The 12968-nt window shown below is 36.9% G+C and overlaps 2 protein-coding genes across 2 annotated transcripts in view; both read left to right on the forward strand.

Annotated features, from left to right (window-relative positions):
- LOC134647343 (S-adenosylmethionine sensor upstream of mTORC1) overlaps positions 1-12968 on the forward strand; it is a 111335-nt gene that overhangs the window by 51878 nt on the left and 46489 nt on the right. The gene's annotated exons all lie outside the window — the stretch shown is intronic.
- Positions 9595-10590, forward strand: LOC134647609 (larval cuticle protein A2B-like). Its single transcript, XM_063501971.1, has 2 exons — positions 9595-9658; positions 9918-10590. Exons 1-2 carry the CDS (start codon positions 9647-9649, stop codon positions 10485-10487), a joined length of 582 nt encoding a protein of 193 aa, XP_063358041.1. The 5' UTR covers positions 9595-9646; the 3' UTR covers positions 10488-10590.

Below are 12968 nucleotides of genomic sequence, written 5' to 3' on the forward strand. Positions count from 1 at the left end.
TTAAAATATTGTATAGGGTTTAAACTTTATTTTAAGCTACGAATTTGTAACTTCGTAAAAAGTTATTTCATTAAAAGAGAAGAAAACTATTGTCAGCGTTTTTCAAAATTCAACATTTAAGGTGGTGAAAAAGGGGTTGAAAATTTGTATGGAGGTCAACATTTTTTGTGTAAGTACGGGACTTGAATCTTTGTATAATGACATATTATTGGAATACGAGAAAAGTAATTTCAGCGTTTAAAAAAATTCATCCCCTATAAGGGTCCAAAAGGGGTTGAAATTTTGTATAGGGTTCAAATTTTATTTAAAGCTAGGAACTTGAAACTTCGTAAAAAGGTATTTTATTAAAAAACAAAAAAAGCTATTCAGCGTTTTTAAAAATTCATCCCCCGAGGAGGTGAAAAACGGGTTGAAAGTTTGTATGGAGATCAAATATTTTTGAGAGTGCGGGACTTAAATCTTTGTATAAAGCCATATTATTAGAACACAAGAAAACTAATTTCAGCGTTTTTAAAAATTCATCCCATAACAGGGTTAAAAAGGGGTTGAAAGATTGTATAGGTTATAATTTTATTTAAAGCTAGGAACTTGAAGCTTCGCAAAAAAATATTTTATTAAGAGAAAAGAAAACTAATTTCAGAGTCTTTGATAATTCATCCCCCAAGGTGGTGAAGGGGGTCGAAAATTTGTATGGAACCCAAATATTTATTTGAGTGCGGGACTTGAATCTTTGTATAAAGGCATATTATTACAATACAAGAAAAGTAATTTCAGCGTTTTTAAAAATTCATCTCCTAAAAGTTTAAACAGGGGTTGAGAGTTGATAGAGGGTTCAAATTTTATTTAAAGCTAGGAACTTCAAACTTCGTAAATAGGTAGTTAGGTAGTAGGTTTTATTAAATAGTGGACTTGAAAATCTTCTGGGGGTTGAGAGAGAGATGATATCGAGAACAAATTTATTCAGTTAGGGGCTGGAAACTTCGTAGCCAGGTTGTGAAAGACAAATCTCATGCGTTGTATAATAATTAACAAATGATTAACCGTCCCTACTGCTATCTTTTGCTGCATAATGTTCTAAGCTAATGTAGAATTTATAACCACCAATAAGTACGTAACAATAAGTACGTGTAAGTACGTAAGAATCAATCTAAGCTCCTATAAAACCCGTGAGCAGCAGTCGGGCCCATATACTACCGCTAAAGCTAAGAAATCCCTTGGTGTTTTCTGCGTCAGACTGTTCAACACGTTACCTGCTGAAATCAGAAATGTCCTTAGTGATGTCACATTTACTAGAAAGATTAAAAAATGTTATTGCAGATGGCCTGCTACACGATCGAAGAATTCTTCGACAGGGTGTCATTGATCCATACACACAATGTGAAACTGTTTCGATGGGACCATGATGGGACATTACTTTCACTGGAAAATTCTATTTTTAATTTAGATATTTTAATATGGATTATTAGAAAACCTTAATGTAACTATTTAAAATTATTTAACGAAACATGGCATTATTTTAGTTTTAAGTTTATAATTATGATCGACACGACATATGTATTTCTGTTCTCCTTTTATTTGTTGTTAAGTATGTTTACATACTCCTAACATGTAATTAACGTTATCAATAAAATATGAATATGAATATGAATAAACAAATCCACGCGTACGAAGTCGCGGGCAACAGCTAGTATATCTATGTAAAGCTAAAGTCTATATCTTTTAAGGCCTTGACATGTTTTCATTGTTCGCTAAAAAATAAAAGAACCTTTCCGTTTTTCTTATAGAAATTTGGCCACTTCGGAAACTAATCCTCGGGACAATGCTTTATTTTTTATTTGATTACCTACTTGACGAGGTAAGTAAACTTAGTCTGGAGTCCGATTATATTGAGGTTGAGCTTACAACAGTTACAACTCGAAAATAAATGTTTAAAGAATAACAGTGCCAGTAGGCGATCGATGGCGATCTACGAGCTAACTACAAAGTATTAACCACGTTAATGTCAAGGTGGAGTATTGTTTCAGATATGGATTCATAACGGGGGTCAATTCAATCTTCACCTGTCTATAATGACGTATACCAATAAGATTAACTGATAAGTGGTCTATACAAGAAACAAAAAAAAACAAACAATGAATAAGCATAATGCAAATTCATTATTTGGAAAGGTTAAAATATCAAACTCAGTGATTTTTGGTGACAATTAAGTAAGATTCATATCAAACAAGCAATTGAAAGAAGTTATAGAAAACAACTAAGGACAGTCAGTGACAATTTATGTAACGCTACGGCTTACGTAGGCGGACAACGCGCGAACGCGGCGCGGCGCGGCGCGGCGCGGCGAGGATGAAACAAACCGTTGATACGTAATATACGTACCTATAGGTATGTCCTACTCGTACGTGAGCGATTTAGACGCGAAGCGGCGCGGCGGCCGCGCGGCGTTCGCGCGTTGTTCGCCTACGTAAGACGTAGCGTAAGAGTTCCTAACTTTGTTTTTATATTTCAGCGTTGCTCGGCTCACGGTATATTACTGGGTAAACTAAATATATATGCCTAATAGGTACCTTTGCCTTCCTGTGTTACCTTTGCCTAATTATGTAATTACATCATCACTAATGTTACTATTGAGAGTGTAGGAACCTAGAGTTCTAACTGAAATTAAATCTTGTATTCCTTTATTTTTGGTATGATTATGTAAAAAAAATATGTACCTATGAGGATCTTAAAGGCCATAAATCCGTACATAAATTCGTAGTTAATATTATAAAATAAAAAAACTTGTAGTTCCACATTTATTATACAATCCCGTCGAAAATTAAATTAGTCTTTGAATCTACTCTAGTTTTGCGCGAACCGCGAGTTCTCAGTTCGGGACGAACTACTATAATATTTATTTCAATAGGTAAATATTGGCAATAAAGTTTACCTATGTCGTTTGTTTTTCAGAGTACAGCTCAGTTGCTAGGAAGCTTCATACAGATTTAAAAAATCTATAATCAGCGGAGTTACTTATAAGTACCTAGTACAAATACAAATGTTCTGTGGTGTAAAATAATCTAAAAATACTGGTTACAATATTCCCACTGTCACATGACCATGCACTGGATCGCTGAGAGTCAAGAACAATTCGGACAATACGACCACACAATTTACGAAAGAGCGCCCGCCGCGCCGTAATGCCAGGGCAATTTGTGAAAACGTGAACTTTGTGCATCAAGGTGCACTGCTGCCGTCTGTGACTAAGCTTTTGTAGTTTGTACTTTTTATATGCGGGGACGAACAATGTATGAGTTTGTGGTTGGGGTACCCTAGCTATACCTACGGAGTTTTTAAAGAGTCAGCAATACATATGTGGAACCCGTGCCCGTGGAGTTGTATTTTATTTCCTGCTTTTTCTTTTATATAGTCCCCCACTGCTAATAGGGAGGAAGAACACGCTCTTATTACGACTTGTGTTGACACATAACTGAACCGTCTATATTTCGTAACGAATGATATGTACTTAGGTGATTACTCGAGGACATAGCTATTTGAAGCTCTGATATGGCAGCAGCAGGATGAACTTTTTGCACCATCCTTGAGCGTGGAGCGCGGGCGCGGCGGCGGCGTTTGCGCAACAAATAGCGACAAGGCGGTAAAATGACGCCGAGACACTTGCATACATTAATTACACACTTGTGACTGTGACATTAACCACGTGGATTTCTTTACTTTATCTACAAAGCTAAAGCCCACTTATAGTGCCTAGATTAGGTACCTATTACAGCCCTGAAATGGAAACTTAGGTACACAGGACGAACTTTCCTGCACATCCTTGAGGCTGGAGCGCGGGCGGGGTTTGCGCAACGAATTGTAATGTAATGTAACATTTAAATTGTAACAAGAACACGCGTGAGGCGGTAAAATGCCGCTGCCACTGTGGCACTTAAGGCGATTTGATTCCGTATTATAACATAAGGAAAACCGAAAATCAACAATGACCGCGTTAGTTTGAGAGTTTTAAAGTTACTGACTATATCAGTGGACCCTACCCTATGCTTTGGAATTAGGTTAACGAACATCATCATTCATCATTAATTCCTCATCTTGGAGGACACCCCCTGCCAAATCGAGCAAACACAAACCAAGGCCCAGCCGTACCATGCCATCCTTTTCTCGGAGCCATTCAGAACATTTTCGATCACCCGGTTTCCTTAGTGCGTTTGGACATCTCGATAAAAGTAGGTATATATAAGTTAGGTAACTGACTTGACTATCAGACCGATCTGTACTTTGTATCTCCATTACCTAGCTGGGCTACGTGCAAACGGGATTGAAAAGCAAAGTTCAAAAAGATGCAAATGGAGATCCCATTGAACTTTGCGGTTGCGCCGAGTGAACGCGGTGACCTGGCCCTTCATTCTGGGCCAGACGAAGGGTCCTTGGCTGCTATTTTAAATCCTTCAAACTAACTGGCGAGAAGAAATGATAGGCTCTATAATATTTTTATTATTATAGCCTTTTATTTCCACAATTTTTTTAAATTTTTCATTACAATTTACTTAAAGATTATTCTTTTAATTTTTTGTGGTCCCTGTTAGGGTAAAAGCCTCCTCCAAGCTTTGCCATGTTACTCTATTTTGAGCGGTATCCATCCAGTCCCTTCCCGCTGCCTCCACAATGTCGTCAGCCCATCTTTTTCGTGGTTTTCCTGCCTTTCTCTTTCCCGTGGGGCCTGGCCATCTGGTTGCATGGAGACTCCATCTCTTGTCTTGGTATCTCGCCAAATGTCCTGCCCATTTCCATTTCTGGGATAGTGCATGTTGAAGAGCATCTGTCAGCTTAGTTTTCTACCTTATTTCTTCATTTCGTGTTTTCTGGATTCTCTTTAACTTCAAGATGCTCCTTTCCATTGCGTGTTGGCAAGCGAGAATTTTGCTCTTTACCCTCTTGGTGTACCTACACCTATAATATACACATAATATAATAGTGATCTACTTATACATTATTTAATAAGATACCAAGTGAACACAAACCAATAGGAAATCCCAAATCATTTCAGACCATTTTACAAAAAATACTTAGTGGATTAAGAGTTACTTTTCACTGCAAGAGTTTTTTAGTGATACGTCCCGGGTCCCGGAATAAATAGTACCTACGTGAAACTGCATAATAAGTAAGGTATACCTAATGCTTATGTATAATTATGTATAATACTAATTTGCTATGCCCTTACCGGGTTTATATCCCACGTAAATGTAATATATTGGCAATAAAGATGTTTGAAGTTGAAGTTGTTTTTTTTTTATCTGTATATATTTAATTAACCTAATCAAACCCCAGCCAGGTGTGTAATATATGGCCAATTTATTTGCCCATTGTTGTAATTTTAGTGCTCCGTACAATAGTTAGGTATATTTGTTTTACAAAGCGGCAAAGTTGTTGTTTACCCGCTCGTGCTAATATTGATACCCTCGGCCTCGCAACGCTCAAAATTCCAAAATTGAACACGAGCGTAATGAGTAGTTCGAAAAATGGAATCACGCACGTTGGGAGGGATTCAAGCCACGAGGGCGATTCTCAGAGATGACGTTCGGTGCCTGACTTCGGTGCCGAATTTTATTTTTTACTTATTTGATACACGACTTCATTTCCTAAAATCTAGCCTTAATATAAAAAATATTGGTAGTGGAGGCCTCCATTAGAACCTTATAGTTTTTTTGATATTTGAGATTTAAAAAACACCGAAATCATGTGCAGGCACTGAAATCAATTTGCCTCACCCATTGATATAGTATAAAGAACTGGATACCCAATCAGCCGCCAAAAATGGCCCCACAAAAGTGATGTCAAAACATATCATGCATTACTTTTTCGTTTAGTCTTGTTTGAAACGCTCAAATGTGAAGTTGTCAACAATTACGAAATGTGCCGTTAAAATATGTAAAAATAACAATGATAAAACAAGGAAAAAGGATGGAATGTATTTCTTTCGGTTAGTTCTTTGGATAGCATTACATAATTTATGTAATCTGGTGGTAATTTTATGGTTTTGAATAAATTAATTTGTTAGTACCAAAGAAGGGATGTTAAGGAACAAAAATCTAATGAGTCGATGTGAGGTCAATATTTTTTTATATTTGTATATGGAATTCATAAGAAATAATATTATGTTTAAATTCAAGATTTTCAAGAAAACCTATGCGACGTGCAAAGTGGACTGCTATTTAATTATAGCAAGAGATAGGGGTGATGCAGTTTTAAACAAGGCAAAACGGCACTTGTGTGTTCGGCCCATTTCCCTGTTTCCGACATATACACCACCAATAAGGGCTTATATCGACTAACTGTAAATGCTAAACCTGTCGGAACACAGTGACAACCACAGGATTTTTTTTATAAAGTATAGGTAGACTTTATAAAAAAAATCCAATCAGTATCTAAATGTCCCCGTGCACCCGCGCTATGAGTAAATGTAGATCTTAAATACACAGTTATTTAATAAGTAGAATTTATTTCAAGGAAATTAGTATTTAAAGACGTATACTTACGAATTAAAAATTTGATTTGTTTGAATTTGAACCACGAATTAATTTTATTTGAGCTCCCGATTAAATTAAATTTGTTTTATTTATTCAATTGGTTTTCCTGTACAGTAATACATATTAAAGTGTACCAAAGTGACTCCATTCGTTCATTATTCTCGTTTGACGTTGTTTGACGTAAATACGTTACGTTTAGTGCCATCGGACTAAATTTTTTAACAGTGTTGGTACTTATGTTTGCAAATTTGACACTTAATGCTTACGACATTAAGCTCTTTTCTGTACGAAACATTTATCTTGACTGAAAATTTACGTAAGCGTTTTTATCATCAATTCAAATGGTGCGAAACGTCATTGGGATCCACATTTCTTGACGTTTTTGTTCTGCTTTGTGTGTCTATTTCTTTTATATTAAGTCAGTGGCCTCACCGAATTCAAAAACGCTTACACAGAAATCACACTTCAATATTATATCTAAATTATATTATAATCTATTCATATTTTTCATTATTATTTGATGATAAGTGATGTATGGGGTTCTTCAAAAAAGGAGTGTACAGGTTTTTAAAAAAAGGTCGGCAACGCGCATGTAACACCTCTGGAGTTGCAGGCGTCCACAGGCTACGGTGACTGCTTACCATCAGGCGGTATGCTTGTTTGCCACCTATGTGGTATAAAAAAAAATGTAGCGAGGCTAATGATATCGCATAGCTTACATAAATTTAATAGATAGTACCTTTGTTTACTCGAGATTTTAAAATAACCAAGTTGCGGCTTATGAAACAACATCTCTAGAAGATATCCCACACTAATTGACTATCCTCATACAATAGGGCGAAGTACGTATGGTCCCGAAACGAGTTTTAGACATGTCGACCACAAATTCGCACATACTTAAGTGCCATGAAAAAGAAAATGTTTGTTTCACACAATCCAACGGCACACTCATCAAAAAGAAACTTATGTTACCTACACCCGATAAACAAGATACTTTTGAGTGGTGTTCAATGCTCAAAATTTTTTAATGCACTTATAAAACAATGTAAACAATACGGAAAACAAGTATTTTGCTAGACTTAAAAATATGTAGTATTTTTGAATGACAGAGTTTTAAAGCGTGTATTCCCTCAATTTAAAACTATTTAAAGTTGTTTACTAATGCTTAAAGATCTAATCACCTATTCATTATGATCTCCTGCACCGTCAAACACTTGAGCTAAATTGTAACTCCGATATTTAGACATAAATACATCAGACATTGAGGATTGTTAAAACATTGGCTATGTTGAATTTGTGTTCATGGCTATGCTTTAGAAATATTGATCAGTACCTACCTACGTTCAGTGCCTTTGAAGCGATCTCGACATTCGAAGGCGACTTTATTTTTAATCCCTTGTTTTGTGGGTGCACCTTGCATAGTATGTAACTACACAAGTTATTTTAAACGAAGTGGGATCTAATTAACTACATTTATTTAAATTGGCTCAAGTTCAAGGTATCGTGGTGTAGGAGGGCCACAAGTGATACAGAGGACAAATTCACATAATATACTCCATTGGTTTGAAGAGAAATTAAGACAACAGCGGATAGAGAGAAAGAGACATTGGGTCTACGATTTTCAACATACGTCTTGTGAAAAAAAAAACTACTCATTGTAAACTAGTGATTTTGTTTACCTATACTATGATTTAATTTAAGTACATAGTTTTACGTTTATAAAACATATCTTGTACTTTTTAGGTGTGATAAGTTGGAAAATAAAGTACAACAAACTAGTTTACAAAGCAGGATTTGAATTCGGTGATCACTTTCTTGATATCGGTGGTCAAAAAATCCACTGAAACCAAGGAAATCAACACCAGTGATGTCAAAATTAATCGCTTTTTAGCAATTACAGAAATAGTATGAATGATACAGAGGAGATGTAATAATGATGGGTTTACGTACTTTCGAGGATTTCTTAATCACTGGCGTAACGATAAAGACACTAAAACTGTGGGAGAAAATTGCACCACCGATCTCAAAAAAACATAGAACCAAACCCACCGAATGACAGAGAAACATTTAAAAAACTACCTTAGTATACTGTGACTGCACCTCTACTTTATTCAACGGTTAAAGCACAACTAAAGCATACTTTGTTTGAGCCACTGAGTTCCTGGTCTACAACTTTGTAAGTGTACCGACATGGTTTGTAAATTACACCGAAATCAGTCAGTAGCCCGGGACACATCGTAAATTTGGTTTTATTCAATGTGTTGAGCTAACACATTATTTTGATTTATAGAATATGATCAGTTAACTAATACCTTATGCGTGAATACCGATAATAACTTCGATATAATTCCCCATCTTGAGTAATAATTTTTTGTTTCAAAAAATCTGGGCGCGGGACACGCCCACCGAACATCATTTTTCGCATTTGGATATTTTTTTCATGTATTATATAAATAACAAATAATTAGTTTGATAGTGTTCCAGACAGAATATATGCTGAAGATCATGCCTGAATTAATTCAGATTTATTAAACAGTAAATTCAATAACTTTTTGCCCCGGACACGTAAAAATGGCCCTCCTGAGAAATGCCCACGAGGGTTAAACAAATTTTGCCAGCGAGTGACGAAACACATAATTTTTCCCATCAACAATTCGAAGGGCTTTTTCTTCCCTGCTAGGATCCCTCAAAGTGGCACTTTTCTTCCCTGGTAGGAGGGATCAAAGTGGCACTTTCCTTCCCTGCTAGGAGAGATCAAAGTAACACTTTTCTGTTCTATGACACTATTTTTACATTTACCACCTGTGCTGTGTTTTTATATTGTCAACAGCGGACCTGAGGCTCCTTTACGAAGTTGAACGGTAGCCAACAGAGTGGTATACAAATTTTTAGTGAAAAAAGCTTTTGGTGAAATATTGCACTTAATTATAATCCGGTGTGGAACTGTGAATTAATAATAGGGACAACAAGTAGATACGGGATTCTATTATCGCCCCGGGCTGGAGTTCACGGTCGCGTCGTCTGTGCACTGTGCAGCTGCGAGTGAAAGGGTGCGTCGGTATAAAAGCTCCCAACACTTCTCATCAGACATCATTCAACACATTCGATCAACACACCACACAATGGCATTCAAGGTATAATTATATGCCTACGAGTACACGCCTTCTGTGACTAATTAATTACTAATTAGCTATGTAAATTAAAATTAATCTAAAGATCACGTCAAACAGTGATAGAATTGATTAGCCATCGATCGAACGAAGTTTGACTGACGTAAACATTTATATAAACGAGACAAAACTAATAAATGACAGTCCATACTATAATTCACATCTCAATCGTTTACTTTACAGATTAGCTCAATAATTCAGTACATCAATTGTTTATTTACAGTTTGTGGTACTCGCTTGCTTCGTGGCGGCCGCTAGCGCGGGGGTAGTCCCCGTCGGCCCGGGCTACCACGCCGCTCCTGTGGCCTACGCCGCCGCTCCGGCTTATCACGCCGGTCCCGTCGCTTACGCCGCCCCCGTCGCTAAAGCCGTCGAGGAGTACGATGCTCACCCACAGTACAGCTTCGCCTATGACGTGCAAGACGGTTTGACCGGAGACTCCAAGTCCCAGCACGAAACCCGCGACGGTGATGTCGTACAGGGCTCCTACTCCGTGGTTGACCCGGATGGCACCAAGCGCACCGTCGAGTACACCGCTGACCCGCACAACGGTTTCAACGCCGTGGTTCACCGTGAGCCTGTTGCCGTGAAGGTCGCTAAGGTCGCCGCCCCCGTGGCCTACCACGCCGCCCCCGTCGTACATGCCGCTCCCGTGGCCAAGCTCGCATACGCCGCCGCCCCCGTAGTGCACGCCGCCCCGGTTGCGAAGTTTGCCACCCCAGTCGCCTACCACTCTTCCCCCGTCTACCACACCGCTCCCGCCGCATACTCTGCCCCTCTGTACCACCACTAAGCGATAGCGATGCCAAATTGTAGAATTAAGTTTTATATTAGCTGATACTACGTTTAAAGTGTGATTTACGATAGAAAATATAATTATGAATTAAATTATTATTTTCTACATGTTTGTTTAACTTATCTTTTCTCAGGCGAAAATGAAAACAGTTTTTCTATGAATCGCTATGATATATTATTATTTTTATGATAATAACTTCATATTGCCTTCGTATTTACGTACCAGGTCAAAAGTCAAGAGATTAGAATGACATTATTACATTTTTAAATATTTATTAAAACGTAATATTTATACACCCAGCAACAGAAAAATTACTTATTCATTATTATTATTAATTTTTAAATTACTTACATACTTATTATTTTTTTATCTTTCGTTTCGGAGATTTATCAGCTATTCTAGCCGTACACTATATACCTATACCTCTTGCTTCGTAGGTAGGGTGACTACCGATTAGCATAGGAATTAAATAGCAAACGGGCATCATGGGGCTGCACGTGATGATCATGACCCCCGCGATACAGGCCATGCCTAGTGCGGGGTTCAATGTAACCTTCCTGCTAAACTTCAATTATGAATAAAAATATTGTTATTGTTATTGTTTTACTTGACTTTATATTCGGAAATCCGGGGCAGGTATTACTTGAAATGACACAGAGAATAAAAACAGCAACAAAGTATCTTATACCTTTAAACGAGCAATTCTTGTTTATTTTTTTATTTATATATATATTTCGGGGATCTCGGAAACGGCTCTAACGATTTCGATGAAATTTGCTACTTATATGGGGGTTTTCGGGGGCGATAAATTGATCTAGCTAGGTCTTATCTCTAGGAAAACGCGCATTTTCGAGTTTTTATATGTTTTCTACATTATTATTTTCTACATGTTTGTTTAACTTATCTTTTCTCAGGCGAAAATGAAAACAGTTTTTCTATGAATCGCTATGATATATTATTATTTTTATGATAATAACTTCATATTGCCTTCGTATTTACGTACCAGGTCAAAAGTCAAGAGATTAGAATGACATTATTACATTTTTAAATATTTATTAAAACGTAATATTTATACACCCAGCAACAGAAAAATTACTTATTCATTATTATTATTAATTTTTAAATTACTTACATACTTATTATTTTTTTATCTTTCGTTTCGGAGATTTATCAGCTATTCTAGCCGTACACTATATACCTATACCTCTTGCTTCGTAGGTAGGGTGACTACCGATTAGCATAGGAATTAAATAGCAAACGGGCATCATGGGGCTGCACGTGATGATCATGACCCCCGCGATACAGGCCATGCCTAGTGCGGGGTTCAATGTAACCTTCCTGCTAAACTTCAATTATGAATAAAAATATTGTTATTGTTATTGTTTTACTTGACTTTATATTCGGAAATCCGGGGCAGGTATTACTTGAAATGACACAGAGAATAAAAACAGCAACAAAGTATCTTATACCTTTAAACGAGCAATTCTTGTTTATTTTTTTATTTATATATATATTTCGGGGATCTCGGAAACGGCTCTAACGATTTCGATGAAATTTGCTACTTATATGGGGGTTTTCGGGGGCGATAAATTGATCTAGCTAGGTCTTATCTCTAGGAAAACGCGCATTTTCGAGTTTTTATATGTTTTCCGAGCGAAGCTCGGTTACCCAGATATTATATATTATATAGGTATATATTTCGGGGATCTCGGAAACGGCTCTAACGATTTCGATGAAATTTGCTATATGGGGGTTTTCGGGGGCGAAAAATTGAACTAACTTGATCTTATCTCTAGGAAAACGCGCATTTTCGAGTTTTTATATGTTTCCCGAGCTTCGCTCGGTCTCCCAGATATTATACCTAAATATGGCAAAGGATGTGTTCAATAGGTACTTACGGTGCAGCTTCAAGACTTTCAAGCAACTTTGATATTTCCCTTGTTCCCACGATCCGCACGCCCTTCCAGCGCCTTCCAGCTACGTCTGCAATAATGGCAATAATGCACTTTATTTCATTTCGCAACTTGTCCCAATCAAACACGTAGGTATGCGGCATCTACATAAATGAACTTTAAGTAGTTTGAGCTTTGGAATTTAATCTATATACTTGCTATATAATCGCAAATTGAGTAGGTACATTCGTAAAAAAATAATTAACTATTCCTACCTATATATTATGCAGTATTACAGATGGATACGTTTCCTTACTAAACGTGGAAAAGGCATGAAATTCAATAATAAAACGTATATTATAGTATTTTTCAAAATTGCGCCTCTTTTCTGCTGACAAAATTGATTTGCCAGACTACCTGCCTTAATACTTTGGAGTGAATTTATCTCTGAATTTATGCAGATTTTTCATGGATTTTTTTTTTTTTTTTTTTTTTTTTTGTGAGAATGGCTTTTGCTGCCAGGGCACTTTGCCAATGTCAAGTTTAGTTATAATATAAGGGCAAACTGAGGAGTGCACCTAATATG

Source organism: Cydia amplana, chromosome 1 (assembly GCF_948474715.1).
Source record: "Cydia amplana chromosome 1, ilCydAmpl1.1, whole genome shotgun sequence".
NCBI lineage: Eukaryota > Metazoa > Arthropoda > Insecta > Lepidoptera > Tortricidae > Cydia > Cydia amplana.